At 47.0% G+C, this 22,925-nt stretch overlaps 3 protein-coding genes and 2 non-coding genes across 5 annotated transcripts in view; 1 reads left to right on the top strand and 4 right to left on the bottom strand.

The window, feature by feature from the left end:
* LOC135821037 (dynein axonemal heavy chain 12-like) overlaps positions 1-6,694 on the bottom strand; it is a 96,025-nt gene extending 89,331 nt beyond the window's left edge. Inside the window, exons 1-8 of the mRNA XM_065334133.1 lie at positions 6,402-6,694; positions 6,053-6,312; positions 2,903-2,993; positions 2,469-2,685; positions 1,853-1,940; positions 1,080-1,235; positions 827-910; positions 177-282 (exon numbers count right to left, since the gene is read on the bottom strand). Of these exons, the coding sequence (XP_065190205.1) occupies positions 177-282; positions 827-910; positions 1,080-1,235; positions 1,853-1,940; positions 2,469-2,685; positions 2,903-2,993; positions 6,053-6,312; positions 6,402-6,428 (1,029 nt within the window). The 5' untranslated portion in view covers positions 6,429-6,694. The remainder of the gene's footprint in view (positions 1-176; positions 283-826; positions 911-1,079; positions 1,236-1,852; positions 1,941-2,468; positions 2,686-2,902; positions 2,994-6,052; positions 6,313-6,401) is intronic.
* A 2,159-nt stretch (positions 6,695-8,853) lies between these two features.
* Positions 8,854-8,927, bottom strand: Trnan-guu (transfer RNA asparagine (anticodon GUU)). The gene has a single exon. It is a non-coding gene; the product is annotated as a tRNA-Asn (tRNA).
* Positions 8,928-9,851: 924 nt separating this feature from the next.
* Trnae-uuc (transfer RNA glutamic acid (anticodon UUC)) lies at positions 9,852-9,923 on the bottom strand. Its single transcript has one exon. It is a non-coding gene; the product is annotated as a tRNA-Glu (tRNA).
* A 940-nt stretch (positions 9,924-10,863) lies between these two features.
* On the top strand, positions 10,864-14,101 carry LOC135817319 (phosphatidylglycerophosphatase and protein-tyrosine phosphatase 1-like). Its single transcript, XM_065330486.1, has 4 exons — positions 10,864-11,241; positions 12,122-12,202; positions 12,545-12,733; positions 12,990-14,101. The coding sequence occupies exons 1-4, from the start codon at positions 11,074-11,076 to the stop codon at positions 13,110-13,112; spliced, it is 561 nt and encodes a 186-aa protein (XP_065186558.1). The 5' UTR covers positions 10,864-11,073; the 3' UTR covers positions 13,113-14,101.
* An 868-nt stretch (positions 14,102-14,969) lies between these two features.
* On the bottom strand, positions 14,970-22,366 carry LOC135817327 (6-phosphogluconate dehydrogenase, decarboxylating-like). The gene is made up of 12 exons (XM_065330499.1): positions 22,221-22,366; positions 22,104-22,137; positions 21,948-21,989; positions 20,099-20,159; positions 19,326-19,444; positions 18,673-18,882; positions 18,292-18,468; positions 17,697-17,924; positions 16,783-17,009; positions 16,278-16,377; positions 15,963-16,054; positions 14,970-15,696 (listed from the first exon to the last, which is right to left on the bottom strand). The coding sequence occupies exons 1-12, from the start codon at positions 22,226-22,228 to the stop codon at positions 15,546-15,548; spliced, it is 1,449 nt and encodes a 482-aa protein (XP_065186571.1). The 5' UTR covers positions 22,229-22,366; the 3' UTR covers positions 14,970-15,545.
* Between the last annotated feature and the right edge of the window lie 559 nt (positions 22,367-22,925).

Raw genomic sequence — 22,925 nt, forward strand, 5'->3', positions numbered from 1 at the left:
GAGCGTGACTTTCCGTGAAAAGACAAGTATGCCCTGCTATAATAGTCAATATGCATGGAAAACTGTACATAGGGAGCGGGAGATCTGATGTACCTCCTGTGCACTCTTATCTGCCAAAATTGCATCCATGGGTGAAGCACGGTAATCAAATAGCACGGAAACACACGAGAACCAACCATGTTGCTGATGACAACTCCAGTCACGGCGAAGAAACGACGCTCGTCCTGAACTTTATTCTGACCCAAAGCCGTACTGAGCAAGTTGAGCACTTCTGGTGCCCACCTGGATAATCAAGATACGGAACAGAACGCATTGTAAGTCCTGTTCACACACATAAACAACATGACTACTCGTGGCATATTGTTACATCTTGCACAGAAGCATGGCTCAAACAGAACTTTGAAGAGGGTCTTGATGCATACACATGCCTCTATACATTGGTTATGCACATAACTATGACCTCAGTAGAAGGAAAGGTCAAATAAAAGCATGATCCCCCCCCCCTCAGAAGGAAAGTTCAAATAAAAGAACGGTCTAAACGTCGGAATATGTGACTCTAGGTACTGCTTTCATACGTGACCCTATGACAAGAACTTTCGAAATAGGAATGCTGCGACAGAGCTCTTGGGCATTCTCAAATCTGGTGATAGTGCATGTCAAGCGAGTCTGCCAAGAGTGCAGTGTGGTGGGGTGGAATGAGTTGCGTAACAATGCTCGCGTCAAAATGTCCAAATAGCATTATATGGCCAAGGCCGAAGTACCAAAGTCTTAAAATGAACATGGTTTCTCAAACAAGCTGCATTACCTGCTACAAAATAACACTCACTTTTGCATGGTATTCTCCTGTGATTTGCTCAGCTCGAACTCGATGATGCCATGGAAAAGATCAACTTCAATTGCACCTTGGCCACTAGATCAAAGCAAGGCACAAAATGCAGACAGAAGGGCACGCAACAAAGAGACAATCAGTGGTTGCAAGTCAATCGCATACCACAAGACACTCGCGTTGTGACAAAGAACTCCTTGCCTGCATACTATATCTAGTACTGCTGTGGACATCAAAATTCGATGTGCGTTACCTTATGCATTGCGGATCCAGCAGGATCTGCTGGCTCTGTGCCTGACAGCGCTGGAACAACTTGCACACGGCAGGGTGCGTGATCTGCAATTGGCGGCTGAGCGACTTGCGAGCAGCTACAATGCTGGCATGGTAGGGACTTGAACAGTCCAGACCACTGTGCAGGATGAACACACACACACACACACACACACACACACACACACACACACACACGCGCGCGCACACACGCACATTGACATCGATATCACCATCATACCGGAAACAACACCAGATACTAATGCAATGCGGTGGAAAAGCATATTCCTACATGCTACAGTCAACTTCGCGTATAACGACACTCGGCGGGGCATCAGAAAAGTGTCCTTATTCGCGAAGTGTCCTTATACCCGAAGTCTCATCATAATTATGTATTGCAGTTAGATGGGACTTTACTCTGGACATGGAACTTCTGTCGTTATTCGCGAATTGTCGTTATATCCGCAGTCGTTATTAGCAAAGTTGACTGTATATCAAAATGGCAAGGTGTCCATTATTCTGAAAACACCATATCTAGATCATTGTACAGGCTACAGATGTAGGCAGACATACAGGTCACAAAGGAATGGAGACGTTCCAACCAAGCATTCAGCCATTAACAAATAGCAAATACCCTGATGAAAAGAATGAGGGAAATAGTCTGTGCTCGCTGCAACTGCACCATATCGTCCATCCGACCGACGGACAACGGCGGCATAACAAGGGCTCAGAGATATTTCATGCAGCAAAGCTTACAGTGGCAAGGTCTTCCTTGGTATCGGCTCCAAGGGCTCCGTGAATCCTTTCACGCCGGGCACACACGGGCGTCGCAGGCAAAAGTATACTGCATCCAACACACCAGGCAAGTGAAGACAGCACGAACAGCTTAGCTGCCAAACAAGGACAAGAACATGTAGTCGACACAGGTGTACTTACAATCTCTCATTCATTGTAACCCTTATCTGTCAATGCAGTTTAAATTGGACAACTATCCGGCGATGATTTCAACATGCTGCAACTCACTCAATCTGCACTGACTTCGTCTCAAAGAAGCTGGAAAGCTTATTATTACTTACTGCTTAACGTGCATAGGCATGTGAACGGGGATCTGTCGTCCCGTGCTGCATACCTTCATTGACATTCACAAGCAGTGCGCCGCTGGACAGTGTGACACTAGGTACCAGTCCGGGTGAAAATTGAACGGCCGTTGCGACAAGCAAAGTCCAATGTCATTACTTGCTGGCCCAATTACGCATAGCAAGGTCTCTGGCATGGACGCTGCCTTATTTACGTTGCTAGATTTCACCTACTAAAACTGTGTTGAAGTGCATAATCCATGTAATGCAAAGAAAGCAGTCATTCAGTCACTTACCATGGCCCTTGCGCAGCTGAGTGTCATAATCTTCATACACCTCCATTTTCAGTGCCCGCAGCAAGTAGCTGTAGCGCTCCAGGAGGTCTGTGGACAGACAGATGCGCATCACCATGTGTAGCCAGGTGTCATCGGGAAAGCGCGGGATAGGAGCATTGTACGCCTGCTTCTCGAAGAAGTCATACTGCAAGACTTGCAGCCTTTGCTTGCCCATCAACTGGAGAGAAACACACATACACACACACACACACACACACACACACACACATACACACATACACACATACACACACACATACACATACACACACCAAGCAAGGGTACACAATGTATTGCTTATACCAGTATGACTGGCATGTCCAAAGCTAGCTGAGCATAACATCACTGAAGAAACATGGCCTTGAGGAGCATAACATCTAACCAGAGCAGCTTACCTCATTGGGGAGAAGAGGACACTCCGGTGAGGGAGTGCGTGCCTTAGCCTTCTCAGCTGTGCTCAGCAAGCTCTCGTTTGCCTTGGCATAACTAGAAACACAAAAGGGCAGAAGTATACAGTGACAACAATTGTAGGCTGTGTGAGACCTGAGAGAAGGCGCCTAGCATACTTGTTCATAACTAACGCCAAGAGTACATAACCCCAAGAGTGTGCAACTCCAGCTATGGGGTCTGCGACGGCAGAACTTCACATCACATGATGAACCCGTACACACTATTTGCACTCTGTGCATGAAAGATACAGGGTTGTACGCAGCCCAGCTTTGGGTACAACTCTCTTGTGGTCACTTTGCACTGTTTGCCAGCATAACCTTTTGAACCATGTCACGTGATGTGAAGTTCTGCCGTCGCAGCACAGCATAGAGGTTGTGCAGGCAGTTGCACACTCTTGGGGTTATGTACTCTTGCTAACGCGGGGGGGGGGGGGACAGGAACTCTTGGGTAATAGGAAGCCCATCAAAATTTGACCAGAGGAAACTGGTTCAAACAATGAATCAATCACCTATAGGAACAGTGTCAACACCAGCAGCAAAACACTACTTGTATATTCTCATCGCATTTCCTTCCTGGAGCATTCAATAGCTGTCGTTCTTTTCCGTACCACATAAAATAGAGAGGAATGGGCTTGGCGTGTGCATGTACGACTCGTAAGTCCGAGAACTGCAGCTGAGCCCTGGCCACTTGCAAGGCCATGGTGCAAAAGCCAGCGCGGGCAAACCTATAACCAGCCTGAATGGAGACTGATACAGTGATACTGATACAGAAGTTCCTGGCGGCAACAGACCAGATTATACACTAGCGGCGATCCATGCCATCACACACACACACACACACGCACACAACGACTAAGAACACAGAGATTAAGTGGATCACTAGAAGACTATGCTTTACTAGAATGTACAGTGGGATGTATCATACAAGGGCGATAATTCATTAGTACCTTGGTACCGCCACAATGTAACGGGATGAGGTGTGGCACACAACTTCACAAGGCACAGAGCACCACACATCATCCGGATGTAACCACCGTACAGTACCGTTGATCCGCCCCCCACGCCATGTCGCTTCCCAGGTGGGTTTTCGGCAGGGGGCAGGAATTAGATCAAGGCTGTCAAGTGCAGTACGATGTATAACAACGTGGAGGATCAGACTCGATGCGCTGGATTGTGCACATTTTCATCCTGGATTAGCACGTTTTGTGTACAGCAGTGCATGCGTCGGGTCAACATCGTATTCCGTTGTATACGCCGAAGTCGCTTCACAGGTAGAAAATCGACAGGGGGCGGGAATTAGAGAGGGGACGGATCAACGGTACTTTACGGTAATAGTTTCATGCCCATAGGAAATCATCAGACAACTGAAGGATGGGGTGTGATGGATAAAGTCGTTGCGTATCGCACCGGGGTAAGAAGTCGGATACACTGCTGGGGTTGTGTGCAAGCCCGGTGCTGCTCAATGAACTACAATCGTGCGAGCCTAGTTTATGCCCTGCGAAATTTCGCAGCCCAGTGTTCACAGGCCTAAGGCTGCACACAGCCTGCGCGGACTAGACCCACGCGATCGGATTCCATGGAGCAGCACTGTACATGCTATGTAGCTATGTGGGCTACGTGGCATGTGATACACGTATCCTGAATTCTTAGTACACTGAGTAGCTGAGAACTATAGTACATGTGTATCAGTTGCTTTCATCCTACTTGCGAACGTTGCATTCATTCAATCATTGTGTTATTTTTCCCGTACAAGTAGTAGTGTAGATATCAGGCGCGTGTCCCGTTTGGGTTCCTGGGTGCCCGGACCCCCCCCCCCCTTTTTCGCTCAAAATGCAGGATTTTGCTTCATTTTTTGAAAATTTTCCCGCGGGAAGCCCCCGGACCCCCCCCCCCTTGAAGGGCACCGGCGCACGCGCCTGGATATAGTACAATCATGTAAGCCACAGTACAGGCCCATATACATGTACTGAGTAGTACATGTAGGCCACAGGGTCATGCTGCCCAGTCCATTGCAAAGGGGTGCTGAATCAGTGACCATGGTGACAGAGCTGAGCTGAGCTGAGGGTGCTGAGCTGCATGATGTTGGCCAAGCGACCGATCATGGCGCAGTATGGTGTTCATAGGATGTTACGGTATTCACTAAGCACATTGGACGCACTAACTTCGGCTACATCATCATGTGCATGTACAGCAGTCATCACTGGTTGCCAGGCACTGCACTTACACATGATACACTGCAGTGTATAGAGGTTCAGCATGATCAATTCACGCTGTATTGTGAATTATTCGTTTTCATTACATTTTTCGAACATTGCATTTATTGTGTTATTTCAACGGTACAAGAGGTGTGAGTTACATGTATACTGCAGTGTATTGATGCAGAGGCCAGTCACACCAACGAGTGCCCCACTGCACATGCATGGTTATCAGTTATCACACTTGCTGCAATGATCTGCACCCAGTAAGGAGGTTTGGGGTCTGGTCGGGAGATAGGGAGACGTTTCGTCAACAAAATCAGAAGGTGCCCCGCCTGATAGGAAGACGTGGCACATCTGTTGATGCCATAACAGATTACTAAAATCGGTTGTTGTTGTTGTTGTTGTTGTTGTTGTTGTTGTTGTATACTTTATTTGTAGTGTGAATCAAAACAGGCATAAGCCTTAAGCTGTGTTCACAACTGGCGCGTGTACGCGTGATACCACGCGTTTGTGCGTATTTTGCTGGCTTTTGGGGTGCCATGCGTACGGAAACGCGCCGAAATGGAACTTCCAACATGTTGGAATTTTCAGCGCGTATCAGGCGCGTACCAGCGTACATGCCAGTCACCTTGACTGGCGGGGTCAAAAAATAAGTACTCGAAGGTGTCGCACGCGCTAAATACGTCTCGGATTGCTGTTTTTTGTGAAAGCCTGAGCGCGCGTTTGGGCACGCATGAACAGCAAGCGTGCAGCGTACACGCGCCAGTTGTGAACACAGCTTAATACTAGCAATGGACCCGAAATGTCTGAAATGCTGGAACTGGTGTAGTGTAGGGCTAGAGCTGAACAGTGTCAGTGAAGTATGTCGCTCCACATGCGATCACTCCTACCTACTTACAGTCTGTCAACGATCTCCTCCTGCACCTTCTTGCTACGCCGGTGCTTCATCAGCGCGCTACTACGATCCGGTGGTATACGCGACGGCGGCAACGTGGGAATGGGCGGCAGCCGCAGTCTGGCTTTGATTCTATCCGCCTCTAGCTGCACGCTCGACATACCAGCAGCTGCTGATGCGCCAGCAATCTCTGCTGAGCTACCAGCGGACACCAGTCCGCTCTGCTGCGAGGCGCGAATAGTTCGCTGGCGAGCGGCAGCGGCCTACGAGAATGAAAGAATATGCAATCGTGCAAAAGGCGATAACTCTTGTAGCCCGAAATAATTCACTTCGCTAGTGAGCAATTACTTACATCACGCCGCTTCAGTGCCTCGGCCATAAGGCCTACTTTCCCCAGCGACTCCAATCACACGAAGCTAGCAAGGGTCGACGGCACGACAAGAGAAAACTGCGCTGTTCCGCAAAGCAAGTTCTACTGTACCACTGGTGCACCGATCTTCTTTACTACTTTAGCTTGTTTACAATGGTTTAGGCGATCAGCAAAATTGTTCCTCAAAACTAGAAATAGTAGAATGAAAATTTTCAAAGTTGTCTGCTGTCAGAAACTGATTCCTGGGTTGACCGGGTTCACCGCCTAGACAGCGCCAGACACTGAACAAAATGTGGACCACCAGTTCTACTACTATACAGTATACTACTTGTACTAGTTCGTGGTCGGCCCTAGCGCCCTGCTGCCTAGGCTGCTGGGTCTATCACTCGCACGCGAGCGCGAAGACTGCACGCGCACTGCCAAAGCAGAAAGCGGATCAGGGCAAGCCGCAAAGCACATTTTGATTCATCCAGCATGCGTTGAAAATAAACGTTTGTTGCTAAGCGACGCATTCCCCCGGTGATATCCAATCCATGACCAGCACAGACTCAGTGCACCATGTAGATCTACCATGTGTACCAGGTGCACATCGCCACGAAGTAGACAGACTACGATCACTGCAACAGTTTCGCGGGATGTCATGATGATTGATGTACATCATGGTATGTCATAATGCGCCATGTCGAAGATGAAAGACTGGCCATACATGAGACAGATGCAAGATTATCACACAACCTGATACACTGCATGCATAGGATCAGCAATGAACAAGGGCAGGGGGAGGAGGTGCACCAACACCATCCACTTCGTCTTTGTCCACGCCTTTACAAACACATCAGGAACTTCAAGAAGAAGCCAAGAGGACGTGTGCACCTCTCCGCAGAAGTGCCAAATCTCCCTATCAGGCTGGAGATCTCCCGCGGATCTTGCTGGTGTTTTCAAAACATCTCCCTATCTCCCGACCAGAATTGAAAACCTCCCTATACTCGGCACAGATTGTGTGGCAAGTGTGCTAGCCATGCATGTAAAGCGGTGCACTCGTTGGTTTGACTGGCACTTTATCCAATGCATGGTCAACGTGCTTAAATAGCATGCCCATTGTTACCCCTACATGTTGAGAGCAGGCAACCTCCCTACTGGAAGCCAAACCAGGAGGGAGAACTTCCTACCACAGACACAGACGAATTGAAGTTGGCGGGCCTATCTCTGTTCGGAACAAAGTCACCGGTCATGATGGGGCGTAAGGAAAAGGCATGTTGCCTCTATTTAAAGGGTTTCACATTCTGCATAATAATGATGAAAGTGCTTGAGAAAGCAATGACGTCAGGCCGAGTCAACAAAATTATAAAATGACGACTTCTGGGTCGAACTGCACCCATTCTGGCCATAGCGAAGTACAGTACACTACAGTACACGCGGGTACACAAAGGCACACAATGAAAACCTTGGCAAATTAAGTACATGCGGGTAGGAATGAATTCCTCCAGCCAAGGGTTCTTCTAGAACAGAAATGCACCCGCGGGCACTGCCCATACAACCGAGGACTGTGTAACATAACCACACCTGATTTGTGACTACATTGCATGCTGCACAGCAGAAAGACAGAGAGATTCAGTTACTTTGAAGTACAAGTACAGTAAAACCTGTCAATGACTATGTGACCACTCGGACAAGGCAACCACCTGTCCTAGAAGACCACTGGAACCAGGACCAAGGGATACTATTACCAGTCAAACGACCCTGGATAAGGAGACCACCTGGTAACAGAGACCACATTTTGAAGGTCCCTTGAGCGGTCATCCTAGACAGGTTTCACTGTAATATCATTTACGAACAAAAACAGATACTGTAAGACCAGGTATTTTATTACTGGTCTTACAGTAACTACTGTAGAGGCAGAAAATTTCGTCGGTCAATAATTTCGTCCAACTCCAAAGAAAAGGAGTTCGTCCGGTTGAAAATTTCGTCCATGGATCATAAGAGTGTATAGAAAAGCTGGGCAAATCGACACTAGTCCTACATTTAATTTAGTCCAAAAGCTCCTTGGACGAAAAAGACGAAATTAAATTCCAGACGAATTTTTCTGCTTATACAGTACATAGAACCAGTTTTCCATTGTGCTCCTATGTGGACATACGAAAAAGGTTCCCTGCAAATGAATCTCGTAATACGGAACGGGCGAGTTGATTATAAGCAGAATCAACTGGAATCTGGTCCCTTCTGTTCGCTTGCTACAATGTCTGACCAGACACATTTCCGACACACCGTTTTTTCTTCATGTATTTTGCAAAAATTAAAATAAATAGATACTACAGTGTGAGCAAAAGAATACTCAATGGTCATCACGAACACCAGTATGTCTGACGCCAAGCATGTGCTTGCACCTGGCTACATGAACACAGCTGTGGGAGAAAAAAAACAAAAAAAAGATCAGCGTCCCCGGGTGGGCTTGAACCACCAACCTTTCGGTTAACAGCCGAACGCGCTAACCGATTGCGCCACGGAGACGGTGCTGGAGGATGCCCACTCAAATTGTTACAAAGTATCACTATCAGGGTGCAGCAGATGGGAGCAAGGATTGCAAATCTTCAGGAGGAGCAGCACAAGGGAGTCTCAGGCCAGCTTTCAGCTTTATGATACTAAAATATACCCATTCAAGCTGTGTCGAAAGCCGAATGGATTGCACTACGTACTTATAGTCAACAGGACAAGTGATCTCCACCTCAAGGAGTTAGTATACAGGTCTTCTTAACAGCGCCCACCATGCCTGGGACGTACAACACACCCCATAGACTACCACCATCGTGAAATGTAACACGTACACGCTGAATTACACATTTTCCGAGTCCAGGTTTGGAAATTCTCGAACAACAAGAGAGCAACAGTGTACAGCCGGCCGGCCATGTACGAACACCTGGAATTCATAGTGAATACCTACACTGGAGAACCACTTGGGGAAAGATCATGGCTGTAACGGTATCCGGCTCCTTGTACAGTTACTGTAAACTGCCTAATATTCGCGACGGATTAATGTTCGCTATTTTCGCGAGAAGAGCGTAACGCGAATATTAACTATCGTGAAATCTAAATTCAACAGTGGGTGTATGTAAGGAGGCCCCAGTGCTTCGCGAACCTTTGCCATCGCAAACTCGCTGGTTCTGAGAAATCGCGAAAATTTAGTGACGCGAATATTGGGCAGTTTACGGTACTTGTAGTTGTAAAGGTGCAGTAAACGCACAGAGCGTTCACCAATATGTACAAATTCTTGGCGCAGGTTAAACAAATTGCCTTCATCTCGAAATTGATTTCTCTGGATTCTACTGACGGTGTTGTAAATTGAAAATAATCGGAAGAATCTACCGAAGCATCGATATCGCGATATCGCCCAAGCACCACAAAAAAAATGAAAAAAAGAAAGAAAAAGGAAACCGTTTCCCACACCGGGAATTGAACCCGGGCCGTCTGGGTGAAAACCAGAAATCCTAACCACTAGACCATATGGGAGACCACACTCAACCAATTTATATTGGCCATCCTATAACTATGGGAGCTGTAAACTGAGGGGCAAAATGATTAGATCATTTTGGGGTAAATGCTCTATTGGACCCTCTATGATATGCAACACACGTGGCTGAGCGTAGCCTGAACAATCTACTGGTCCACATGTGCATAAGAGTGAGCGTAAACGTGTCGCATTGTGAAGCCGCGGCTACTATACAAGAGCGGCTTATGTTGGATTTGATACTTCCAAAAGTGAGGCTTCTATTCGAGGGCGCCTTGTATTCCAGTGCGGCTTTTATACAAGACTACGGTATCCTTCTGACTAGCATATGGCTATGGCCCAACTTCGATGTTCATACCTAATAGTCTGCGTTTAGTGGAACACAGTGCTGTGGTGCTGAACGACAAACTACTGGGCCATGCATGTGGGGCTGGAGAGTAAAACGCATGTAGTGCACATAAGCTACTTACGCATGGTTATCCCTATCAAAAGAAGAGGTCTTCATCAGCCACTCCTTGACAGCGTCCGTCCATGTCGAAGAAAAAGGACGCCAGCAAGCCTCCAGCTGACGGAAACAGCATCATATCTGTACATGTGTTGTCTGAAGAATACAATCAAGTAACTACTCATGGAGAAAGAAACCTTGTTGCTTCATGCCATGCCGAGGACTCGATCCCGGCCCGATCATGCCAGGAACAGGAAGGCCATGGCGCCATGATGCCGAAGATTCCTCAGCAGTGTCAGTGCGCAGAGCCTAGGGCAGGTGGTACCAGGGAGTCGTAAAATACCCTGGGTGGTAGACCTACATGTTTTCCGATTTTGACAGCATGTTACAAGGCACTGTATATGTTCTACGTCGTTGTCATGTCATCCATGACATAATTCAAACTTCAAACAGCACGTGGCTTTTTCAGGTTATTTTAAATAATTATTATTTTTTGGTTCATCTGCGAGATCAAAATTATTTTGGTGATTGCTTTCTTGTGCCCGTCGTTCTTTGAAGCAGGCTCGTACTTGCACCTACTCTTTCAAACTACAACTAGTAACTACTTGCGGATGCAAGTCTCGTTTGTTGAGTGTTGTTGACACACGTGATTTGAAATTCACATCACTTTTCGCTGATTTGACTTGAACTGTGGAATTGCATTTCAAATGGATCGATTCATTCCTGGAATTGTGAAGGAAATCTATTGTAGAGTTACATTCTACCCTACTCTACTGAAGAACGTGTTGTTCGTTGGTGAACTGAGACGCTGGTACGATCGAGTGGACAACCGTGTGATATTGGGCGCTTTACCTCTAAGGCGATACAACAAACAGGTATTAGAGGATTTTGTTACTCTCACTGCAACTCCAACTATGTGTACTTGTGCTAGTCAATATTCTCCATGACAGCTAACGAAGTCCGTACCTGAATTCCCGACATGGGAATAATAATTTTTGGTTTGGGTAGATACACACTGCCCGTGTCAGACAACGACATTGACATAAGGACAATTTTCTCTTGCAGTAACACGACAGGTGAAATCTCGATAATTCAATCCCCAAAATGCCAGGGAAAAAGTTCTAATCATTAATTTTAATATCCAGACATTCTAATTATCCAAACATGTACCCACAACACTTATGTATGTCAACAAGCTGGCGTTGTCACGCAGAGTTGCGCTATGCATCTTAGACCGTGACCGATTCCGTGGTCACTGAACTGCCTGCTCATGCGAACTGAACTGACTTGTAGAATGTACAGTGAACTTCGAATCATGCATTGCTAACTTTGAAATATGAGCACATCTCCCGCACTTTTTCTATGTAAGTAGATTCCAGGCCCGCCGGACCCGGTCCGGTTGGTCAGGTTATTACCGGACCAACTTTTGGCCATCAGCGCGTGTTTCCTACTGTGGCGGTCATGTGTACCCACTATAATCAGTATAAAAGGCCATGACACTACCGGACCAATCTAAAACTGCTTCCGGCAGTCCTGGATTCCTTGGGACTTCTAATCAACCGGACGTGCCCAGTTCGAGGTTCGAATAATCAGAAATTGTTATTATGGAAATTGTATTGATAGAAATCGGCCCTGGAAGAAACACTAGGTTGTCACCGATGAATGAACAGGTGCACTAGCACCGCTATTATATTTGTAATCAATGGAGTATTGCTTCAACCTCTTCTGATTTCTCGTTTTCTGCCACTTTTGCAGCTCGTGGAAGAGGAGAATGTCCGCCTGGTGGTCACACTATGTCGCAGTTACGAAACTCAGCTTTTCACAAACTCAGAGCTGGTCAGTCCAGTAGTTTCTGTGGACATTGGTTTATTGCGCTTGCCTAATCACATTACACAACTACTTACACATGCTTTCCTGAAGGTCACACTGTGTACTACTGGTAACTAGTACAAGGAGAATGCAACATGAATGCATACCATTGGCAGTAGGCATTGACCCATGACCATATACTAGTAGTCTTGGGAATGTGAGCCATTTTTGATTATTTTCTGGTTGTCGTAGTACTTTTAAAACAAGATATTTGTTGGCAACTATCTCCGTTGCCCCAGTAGACTTGTGGAGCTACGAGACCAAAGGTGACCAGGAGTTTGGATTTGTGTTGTCTCTGGATGTATACAGGAGTGGGGCAGACTGAACGTGAGGCAGATTCACATACCTGTCATGGAGTACTTTGGCACACCAAGCGTGGAACAGATGGAGTATGCCGTGTCGGCCATTCGTGCACTGGACGACGGTGAGAGTGCCTACATTCATTGCAAGGCCGGGCGATCCAGGAGTGCCACCGTTGCTGGCAGCTATTTGATCGAGGTTGGTACTCATGGTGTTTGTGCTCTGACTGCGCAGGCGCATGTTATGTGCTTTCACGAGTTTTTTGTAACAGTAGTATGTCTCCAGTCCATGCATATCTTCTCTTGCTGGACATGACAAGTGTTCCTTTCTCTGATGGCTTAGCTTCCCGGCTGGTCATCGAAACAGAAAAGTCCATGGTCTTGTTGTTATGCATAGCATTTCCAAACCTAAGCATGCTCAGCTTCTTGTTTGCGCGTCTGCTCGTATTTTGCAGACCACTGGTTCCACACCCGATCAAGCCGTCTATCGACTGAAGGAGAAGCGCCCGCACATCTCGCTTAGCGCCAAGCAGGTCCACTCTCTCTACTCCTATTACAATGCTAAGCACCGAAGATGATGTAGCAGGTGACGACAGTTTACGAGAACTTGCCGGAGCGAAGTACTTCGAGAGCTGTATTGACTTTGCCCTGCGCCCATCTCGTACCCAGAAGCGTGCTCTTATCACTGTATGCCGACCAGTGGCAGTGGTGCTTGTGTCAAACTGACCGACCGCGCTATGAAGACGACCAGGCAGTATCGTCACACACATCCCGCGATCAGCATGGTGGATACCGGTGTGTAGGGCGTTTAGCCATGGATATGACGGAATGAGTGGCCGGCCACCTATAGTGACAGTGGAGTGGAGGCTTCATTCGGATAAGAAGGTCGACGGCATCCTGGGTTCGCTACATGACATGAGGAAGCTGCATCGTAGTGGTCAAGCAGTGAAGCATAGTCATTTTGGCTCATATGCAGGCAACTACCCAAGAGCATGGCATGCAGGGAACAGCCGTTGGCTCTATGCTACATGCATGTACTGCTTCATTGTCATGACTAAGTCTTACTGGAGTCATAGACATCTGATTTTTGTTTATTCTTTGACATTAGGTTTTTTCCAGCTGGTCTGTGATGTTGTGTGTGTGTTTTGATGTTTATGCACATACAACGACCGTCTGATCAGCAAACACATTGCTGCCACTGACAGCTTGTCTGCTTTCCGTATTTTCTCAGCAACAACGAATGGTATGTCTTCTTCCTACTGAGAGTTTTCAACTGTTCATATACACAGTCACACTGCACTACTTCATCTCGGTCTTGTAGCCTGTTCTCCACGGCACAGATGCACATGTACCGTAATCTTGCAAGACCATCGTCTTTAATCGTTAAGTCGCTGTTTTTGGTCCTTTCACAAGTGCATTTTCGTGCGATTATAAGACCATGGTCTTATGTGCGAGAGACAAACATCGCATCAACATGTACATGTGCAAGTACGCATATTATTGGTGAATGCAAGTACAATGGAACCATGATGAACCTCGTGTGGTTTTGTGATTCACTTATAAGTGCATGTTCTTATCAACAGGAGTGCTCTTTCATTCGAAAATAAGAACATGTCCCTAAAATATTAACTGGTCCCTAAATGCGCGAGAATACGGTAAAAGGTTTCTGTCTGACTTGTTGTCAGTGATAAATCAGTACAACTTCCCATTCCCCACTGCTCGGTTTTCCTTGGTGGAGCGCCCTCAGCTCTGCTCTGGGGTTGACGATATGAAACCCGGATAGAATGGGGTGTAGTCTGTAGATAAAATGCATTTCTTGTGACCAGGGAGTAGTACAATATTGTACTACTCCCTGGCTGTGACCTATAATCAAAGGTGATTCCCTGCCTGCATGCACGCTACAAAGATGAAAAAAAGGCATCTGCATGCAATGATCTGTCCCCGGGGAAAATTGCGGAAAAAAATCGCAAAAAGCGCGGGGAAAACGAGGCATAATATGGCATAATTTGCGGTAAATATGCAGTGAGTATGTAGTGAAATCAATAAGTTACAAGTCTCTGGTGTAAGCACTCGTCATATTTGAGTAAAAAGCCGCCACGATGAGACGTTGCTGACCGAACAGTGCACTGTGTGTACGTGTAGTGCAACAAAAAAGTTCAAAAAACGCGGGGAAAATCGCGGAAAACGCGGTCTTTTAAATAATCGCAAAAAACGCGGGAAAAAACGAGGCCGCGGAATCGCAATTTTCCCCGGGGACAGAATGATAGTGTGCTTTCCAAATAACTGCCGCATCGCGAAGAAAAAAAGTCTGAGTGATGACCTGTGCCCCATCCTCACGGTGTTGTGTCAATAAATGTTCGACTTCTTGAGCTAATGAATAGTAGTAGGTATCCAGCTCTCAGTCCTTGAGCAATCCCATCCGAACATTTTCAATATCCGTTCACCCGTCATCTCTTCTTTCAACAGAAAATTGACTAAGCTGTGCTCACCAAACTATGATGATTGTGTTGCTGGCAACATAGCACAATGCTAGTTGTCATGTAGCATAGGCATTATTTTTCACTCCTTCCATTCCGCTACAATGGCAAATCGCCACTAGTTTGCAATGAAGAAAAAATAGAATAGCCAAACTGTGATGCAAACTGCGGGTGCAATTCATCTAAAAAGGATGTAAAAATGAAGCAATGGTTTTACCTACAAGCCTAAAATGACACCTAAATTGGGGCAATATCTAACGAGAGAGGACAGAAAATAGAGCGGCAGGTGGAAACTTGAAGAAAAGTTAGGTGCAACAAAACTAAGCAGTGGGTCTTGCACAGCACCTCAGTCAATGCCCAAACCCTGCAAGCTACGTGCGGAATTCACTACAGCACAGTGGTGGGGGCCCGAGGCTTCAGACAGACTTCATCAGCCACTTTGTCGTCTACATGAGGTTTCAGTGGGTGCGCTTGTCGCTAACTGTTTACTGCTTTAGGTCAAGGACAATAGGGCAACACGACAGCAGACCCTTCCTAAGCAGAGTAGGTGCTGCTGGACACATTGCCGCCATGTCCCGTCCAGTTGGTGTGAATGTGCTTGCCGGGCTCGCTGAGCAGCTCGTACGTGTGAGCGCCGAAATAGTCGCGCTGGGCCTGGATGAGATTGGCGGGCACGCGTGCAGATCTACACCACGCACATCATAGAAACAACAGCAAAAATAACACAAAGCGCTTGTCAAATGTCAGCCTGTCCACATATTCAAGAGATTCAATCAAAAATTACTATACCCTACAATTGAGACGACATGCCAACGGTGCCAACAAGTCCTCTAAGCACCATGCAAACTCAATATACTCAGGGGTGGAATTGATAAGTCCCAAACGACAACAAGGAGATCCCAAGGCTATGAAATTGAGCTATCCTCATTCCCCGTCATCATTCGCACTTACCGGTATCCATCGTAGAAAGCAAGTGCAGTGCTGAAGCATGGTGTTGGAATGCCCATCATTACAGCCTGGGCAACAACCTTGCGCCATGATACCTGAACAACACACAAAGGATGAAAGAAAGTCAGCAGAATACAATAATCTACGGATGCGGAGCATACGCCCAATGGATGGAGCTATAACTGGAGTGCATAAATCATAAATTGTACGGATGCTAACTAACACCTCGCACACACTACATTCTTTCCCATTGCAACGATTCCAATCGTACATGGACATTCAACACAACGGCAGAACCCAAAGCCAGCGGAAACATACCTGACATCTGTGGATGGCATCCTTGAAGAACTGGTCCAGGAGCAGGATCTGGAGCTCAGGGTTCTTCTCAAACGCAGCCTTGATGTTGCCAAGGAACACACTGAATGGCAGAAGAAGGAAAAACAAGAAAGCAAGCAAAAATGTGACAAAATTGTAAACAAATAAAATCAGGGATGGCGCCTGGAGAATCTGTGCAAAAACGTCAAAAAAAGTAGACATTGCAGGCCAGCGTCTAAAGGCTTCGGTTGCACAAACCTGCTGTCTCTTCTACAACATGGAGAGAATTACCACAGAGAATTCATAGATATTGCACCAATCTATCCCTTCACTGCCTGACAATTGGTTTAGCTACGAAACTCTCGAGCTGAAGCAAATTACTAATAGCTAGCAATAGCCTTGTTAGCCACTGTGCGCATTGGACAATTATTAGTACTGAAGCTCTGCTCCAGGACCGGCAAGCACGGCCACAGGACTGGAGCAGTCTGCTCTGTTGTATGCACCGTACCTGCGGATGATGCATCCACCGCGCCACATCAGAGCAATGCCACCATAGTTCAGCTTCCATCCGAATTCCTTGGCGGCCTCGCGCAGAAGCATGAAGCCCTGGGCGTAGGAGACGATCTTGCTGGCATAGAGAGCCTGGCGGATGTTCTCGATGAACTCCTTCTTATCTCCGGTGTACTTCACATCTCCAGGTCCTTGGAGTTCGGAGCTGGCACGGACACGCTCATCCTGCATAAAACGCACGACAAGAAAGATGGTTTACATTGCTGTTGATGGAACAACAACCAGACGATGCATACTGGGTGAGGGTAGCAGAACCCACAGTTTGCCCGTCTAAATGACATGCGTTGCAAAACAAGTACTTACAATCCATTCCGCACTACTGCTATTACGGTAGTAGCACTTCAAGAAGTAATTATTACTACAGTGAAACCTCTCTAAGACAACCGCTCCAGGGACCTTCAAAACGTGGTCTCCTTATCCAGGGTCATTTGACTGGAAATAGCATCCATCGGTCCTGGTTTCAGTGGTCTTCTAGGACAGGTGGTCGCCTTATCCGAGTGGTTGCCTTGACAGGTTTTAGTGTACATGTACCACTGCATCAACATCTCTTTTATCTAGACCTTCAAGCTACCGCAGTGTACCAGGTACGACGCAACCTTCGTCATCAAACAAATGAATGATGCCAACGAACATACGTGCTAAAAAATGATCAAGGATGGCGCATTGACATCCTCTGATTGGAAGACAAGCTTGCCAAAGGTCCTTCATTTTTTAGGCTCCTTTAATAAATTTCGCTGTGCACAGTTTGACAACGCACGCCTAGGCGCATATCTTACAGAAGACACAAGCGTTGGAGGCAAGAGCCAATGTGCTTTTATGTAGAAGACTACACTTCCACACACACACACCTACCTTGAGTGAGGACAAGCAGCGAGCAAAGACAGACTCTCCGATCAGCGTGACGGGTGTGCCGTAGTCGAGTGCTGAGATTGCCGTCCACTTGCCGGTTCCCTTCTGGCCAGCGGCATCGCGGATCTTCTCAACGAGTGGCTTGCCATCGGTGTCCTTGAAGCGCATGATGTCACGCGAGATCTCAATCAAGAATGAGTCGAGCTCGCCCTTGTTCCACTCCTCGAACACCTGCAGGTACAGAGTGACATCAACATCATTAGCATGATACCCCTGTGATACCCACGTGATGTAAAGGAGACCACATGCATAATCACGCAGTGTGTTGACAAACTGCAACAGGAATATCAACATGAAACACACCTGGCAAGATCAGCCAGGAAAGATCATAATCAGCGGACAGCGGTAAACTAAACGGTGTCAGATCTCCTTGTCCAACTTTAACATCCATTCCTTACACCATAATACAAGTATCCTTGAAACACAACACACACCCACTGAAGTCAATGAACACACACACACGCACACCCACGCGCGCACACACCCACACCCACGCACACACATGCACGCACACACACACAGCAGCTGCAGCACTTACATCGCCGATCTCATCGCAGGACATTCCCATGCCCTCGTGCATGAGCTGGTAGGCTTCGCAGATGAGCTGCATGTCTCCGTACTCAATACCATTGTGTACCATCTTGACAAAGTGGCCAGAGCCGTCCTCACCGACCCAGTCACAGCATGGCTCATCATTAGACTTAGCTGCAATGCCCTAGAAGAACACACAAGAAAACACAACAATATCCACAGCAAACACAACCAGTCAAAAGTTTACACCACAAACCGTGCATTCTCAGAATACCATATTCAATAGTAATCAATACCAATAAGGCGATAACAAAGGATGCGTGAGGAGATCCCGGAAGGCTCTTGAGAGACCAACAGGCCTCAATAAACATTACCCAGCACTGCTCACCTGGAAGATTGGCTTGAGATGGGGCCAGGCGTCTGGGTTTCCGCCGGGCATGAGAGATGGACCGTAGCGAGCACCGTCCTCGCCTCCAGACACGCCGCACCCGCAGAACATGACACCCTTCTCCAGAGTGGTCTTGCAGCGGCGCTGTGTGTCTTGGTACTGCGAGTTACCACCGTCAATGATAATATCGCCAGCCTCCAAGAGAGGCATCTGATGACGCACATCAACAAATGAACCACAGCAACAACAAAAATGACCCAAATGCAAGCGTGAAGCGCACACAGTGATGTTATGAGTACTATTGCAAGGATTCAGGAGTCCACCTGCCAGAAAAGTGCTGGAAATTCACCAGAGTGAGATCATACCCCCAGTAGCCACTGTAGGGAAAAGGCATTATCCAAATACCCCCCCCCCCCCACACACACACACCAGTGTATCAATTCCAATACGAACCAAGGACAGCACCAACACATTCCACTCCACTGGAACGACCAGTCCAAGTTGCCTTATTGATAACTATTTGCCAGGCGATTCGCAGAACCAGGCTTCAAGCATTCTGTCTCTAACTACCAGGCCAACCACAGGAAAAATTGATCACAGCAGATCACAGTTTGAGAGGAGCAACTGCTCAGTATCGAATTGTGTGTACTCACCAGCTTGTCAACGAAAGCATCAACAGCTGCGCCTGCCTTGACGAGAAGCATAACACGGCGTGGCTTCTTCAGCTTGGCAACCATATCCTCCAGGGACTTGGCACCGATGACTTTCGTGCCTGCAGAGTAGCAGCATAGGCGGTGGCAAGAAAGATCAGCACAGCCAGAAGACAAGGGCAGCTTTGAACAACACAGCAAGCTATTGCCATAGAACATGGATGCTGAAGTTGTCAACTACGAACGCGGAATGAATGTGGAGGTGCCCTTGATTGAGCGGTGTGTGCAGGTTCTGCTGTAAGTTTGTGCCGCGCAGCTATCGCCGTGTCCAACATTAAGAACAGCATGAGTACCCCCCCCCCCCCCCTGCAATATACCCGACCAACTCGTATTTTAAACAAGCTGGCTTTTCTGCATCCGTAGTACATCACTACCACCGTGGATCAAAGGCATTCGATACTAGTATAGCCTAACAGCGACAGAGGGCGAGCAGGGCAGATCCACCACTAAAGTGAGCATAGGCCGAAGAAAACAAGGCTATTACACGCGTGCCTGTTTATTGCCTTACATAGCTACACCATGCTCAAACTGGACAGTTCAGTGCTGGATAATGAAAAACTCCTCATGAATACAATAGCACCAGGCACTGCCCAAGCACTAGGAACACCCGGCTCAGCGCAGTCTCTACCACAGCATTATAATATCCAGGGCTGGAGCGGGTACTGTACTGCACTGGCCAGCTCTGTGTGGATTCAAGATTCACACTACTGACTTACCCTTGGCTTCGTTGGCCAAGAAGCTGTCAACCTTCTCCACAGTGCGGTTGTACGCACAGACCTACGTACATGGAGCACCATCACACCACATAATATGGCAACGTCAAGGGAAGAACAAAACGCCATCAACTTACAAGTACTAGGCCCTAGCGGTAGGACTCGTGTAGGAGCAAAGGTTCTGCCGCCTGAAACCATCCATAGCACGACTTCACACACTAAATAATAATAATAATAATAATAATAACACAGTTGCGCGTAATATTGTGCAACACTAATGTTCGGTCCGCTGATGTCTCTTGATGAATCTTTCCGTTGTTCTAGTTCAGTATCATTAGTTGTAGACCACTAGTATCACTAATTTGGAAAACAAACACTGCCAGGATACGCCTGGAAATAAACATTGCATTTAACACTAGTATAAATAATGAGTGCATAATCCACACTACTCTTCACATTGCTCTTGCAAAGAAATCAACATCTAGAATTCCAAAGATGCATCGACATCACGGGAGTCTGGTGATTCACTCACAAAGCACAGCATGCTCTCAATAACACCCCGACATTACTCTCATGCTCCATTGCACCCTCTACATGCACCCAGGCCAAGGGGCTTGCAGTGAGCTGGCAACATCATTGCCTGCTGGATGGATGCACACCTAAAACACATGTCTCAGGCCATGTTGTACATTAGCGTGTGGTGTGCACCGGACTTAGGATGTTATCTTTTCCAGAATGTACCAGATTAATTTTTAGACTGGCCCACGAAATTCCTGGAGCTCTGGACCAGTACTGAAGTGGTGTGTTTGTGAAGTGTTATCATAGCTTGCAGCCTGGCTGTCAAGAGGAGGCATGGTGTCATGCTACATGCCATCAGTGCCCATCAGTCCACTGAAGTAGTACTGAATGATGATGTACATGGACGTCCCCTGTCCCAGAAAGAGATAACCAAGGTAATGCACTGGGAGTGCACACCCAGCCAACACAACACTCAACAGGCAGCACACACCCAGAACTGATGTCAACATCATCCAAAACCTCAGTCTACAGAAAAGATTTTTTACAAAACGACGTGTGTAGTGCGGTAGACATGTCCAACACGCCAAGACCACGTGCACTGCGAACGAGGTCAGTTGAGGACTCCAGTCTCCAGTTCCAAAAAAATAGTTGCAACACACGCACATATCTACAGACTACAAACTAACTTCTGGATGTGGCCAGGTAAAAGAAACACAGAGTTACTCTTGCCAAATAAAACCAAACTGGAAAGCTCTTCTTCATTATCATTCATTTCTACACATAACAGCTGATAAGACTCAACGAGGAGAACGCCGATGATGCGAACAGTGGCTATGAAGTTTCCGACAGAGCGCACTTTGAACGACACTCGCATTGCTCTGCATGCCTCATACCAAGCCTGAGAGGCACTTAGCACAACCGGCTCCTCCTATTGCACGAGCCAGTGAATGGTCTTCCGGTTTGCAGGAAAGACGTGCGGAAAGGCAACAAGCAGTACAATACGTGTACAAAAAACTCGATCAACTATGCCTACTGCGGAAACAATCGTCTTCTACCAAAAAAGTACAACAGCGGTTGAATGCGACGCTGCAGCTTTCGTCTGTCAAATAATCGGTGAAAACGGAGAAAATCGAAACATACTCCGACAACGGGACCTATCGGAAATACATGTATCACACAACCACCCACGACAACGCTTCAGCTACATGCTCATTCCTGTGCCGGTGAACAGCAGGACAACACAAAGTGAAACCAAAAAACTGCAGTAAATTGTGCTCGTACAAACAAATCAAAAATTTCAAATCCGAGAGTCGGTAGATCTACTCGAACTCACCACAAAGCCATGGTCATTCATGTTCAGGATCAGGTTCTGGCCCTGTAGCCGACAACACAGACACACAAGAATACCACATCGCTACCGTACCCGATGAAAGAAAACAAATTCACGGAGCTCTGAATGAAGGCACTGCAGTAAGTAATAGTTGCTTACCATGACAGCCAAACCAATGAGAGCAATATCAGCCCTGCCATAAACAGACGCAAACAGAGTTGCAATGGTATTTTAGAAGAAGCCAGAAGAAATCACCACTCCAGGCGAAGTCCTTACTCAGCCATGGTGTATAATATTCCAGTCTACGACGCTGCAAATTTCACAACAACAAAAAGGGGAACTGCGATCGTCCTCCAGAAAGAAAGAGTGCCACGATAAAAGCACTCAAACTGCAACAAGACCAGATCGATCAAACATGTACAGTAGGTGCCTACACATAATGTGTGTAGCCTGTCTCCCAAAACAAGACTGCTTTGAAAGAAATTTTTGATCTCTCCCGATATCCCCGGGATGTATTCGTGACGTCGCCATGTAGTGCATGTGCACGTGCCATGAGCAGCACACGTGACGTACGGTACTAGATCTACTTGCAGCTACAAAAATTTGTAGACTCATGGCGTCATGCAAGGAGCGGCCATATGGAGTAATAAACACTATAAACAGTGTAAACCCTATAATTATTTATCAGGTCTACTGTCAATCTCCTTTCCCAGGGTTTTATTGACTTTATTCATCTCCCTACTGTAGTGTAGATCTACACTTTAATACAGACTGTACAACATTAACAGTCCATAAACTATTGCCAGTCTTGGTGCATGTACCCGGCTCCAACAAATGTGTTACTAAAGTCAAGAGAGAGAAGAGAAGAGTAGCAAAGTGCCTAACTTGAAGTGCTGCCTGGCCATGCACAGACACAAGCACTTCAGCTTCCAGACAAGAGCTAGAGAGAGACACTTAGCACTGGCATACCCTGTCTGAAGC

This window comes from Sycon ciliatum, chromosome 1 (genome assembly GCF_964019385.1).
Source record: "Sycon ciliatum chromosome 1, ocSycCili1.1, whole genome shotgun sequence".
Classification (NCBI taxonomy): Eukaryota; Metazoa; Porifera; class Calcarea; order Leucosolenida; family Sycettidae; genus Sycon; species Sycon ciliatum.

What these genes read in the sequence shown, in the direction of transcription:
- LOC135817319 (XM_065330486.1), top strand. Translation starts at nt 11,074, where the DNA reads ATGGATCGATTCATTCCTGGAATTGTGAAGGAAATCTATTGTAGAGTT. An exon ending in TTTTCACAAACTCAGAGCTG is followed by an intron (nt 12,203 to 12,544) that starts GTCAGTCCAGTA and finishes GGATGTATACAG; the next exon opens with GAGTGGGGCAGACTGAACGT. An exon ending in CTGGCAGCTATTTGATCGAG is followed by an intron (nt 12,734 to 12,989) that starts GTTGGTACTCAT and finishes CGTATTTTGCAG; the next exon opens with ACCACTGGTTCCACACCCGA.
- LOC135817327 (XM_065330499.1), bottom strand. An exon ending in CTTGGCCAACGAAGCCAAGG is followed by an intron (nt 19,445 to 20,098) that starts GTAAGTCAGTAG and finishes GCTACTCTGCAG; the next exon opens with GCACGAAAGTCATCGGTGCC. An exon ending in CCTGCGATGAGATCGGCGAT is followed by an intron (nt 17,925 to 18,291) that starts GTAAGTGCTGCA and finishes CTGTACCTGCAG; the next exon opens with GTGTTCGAGGAGTGGAACAA.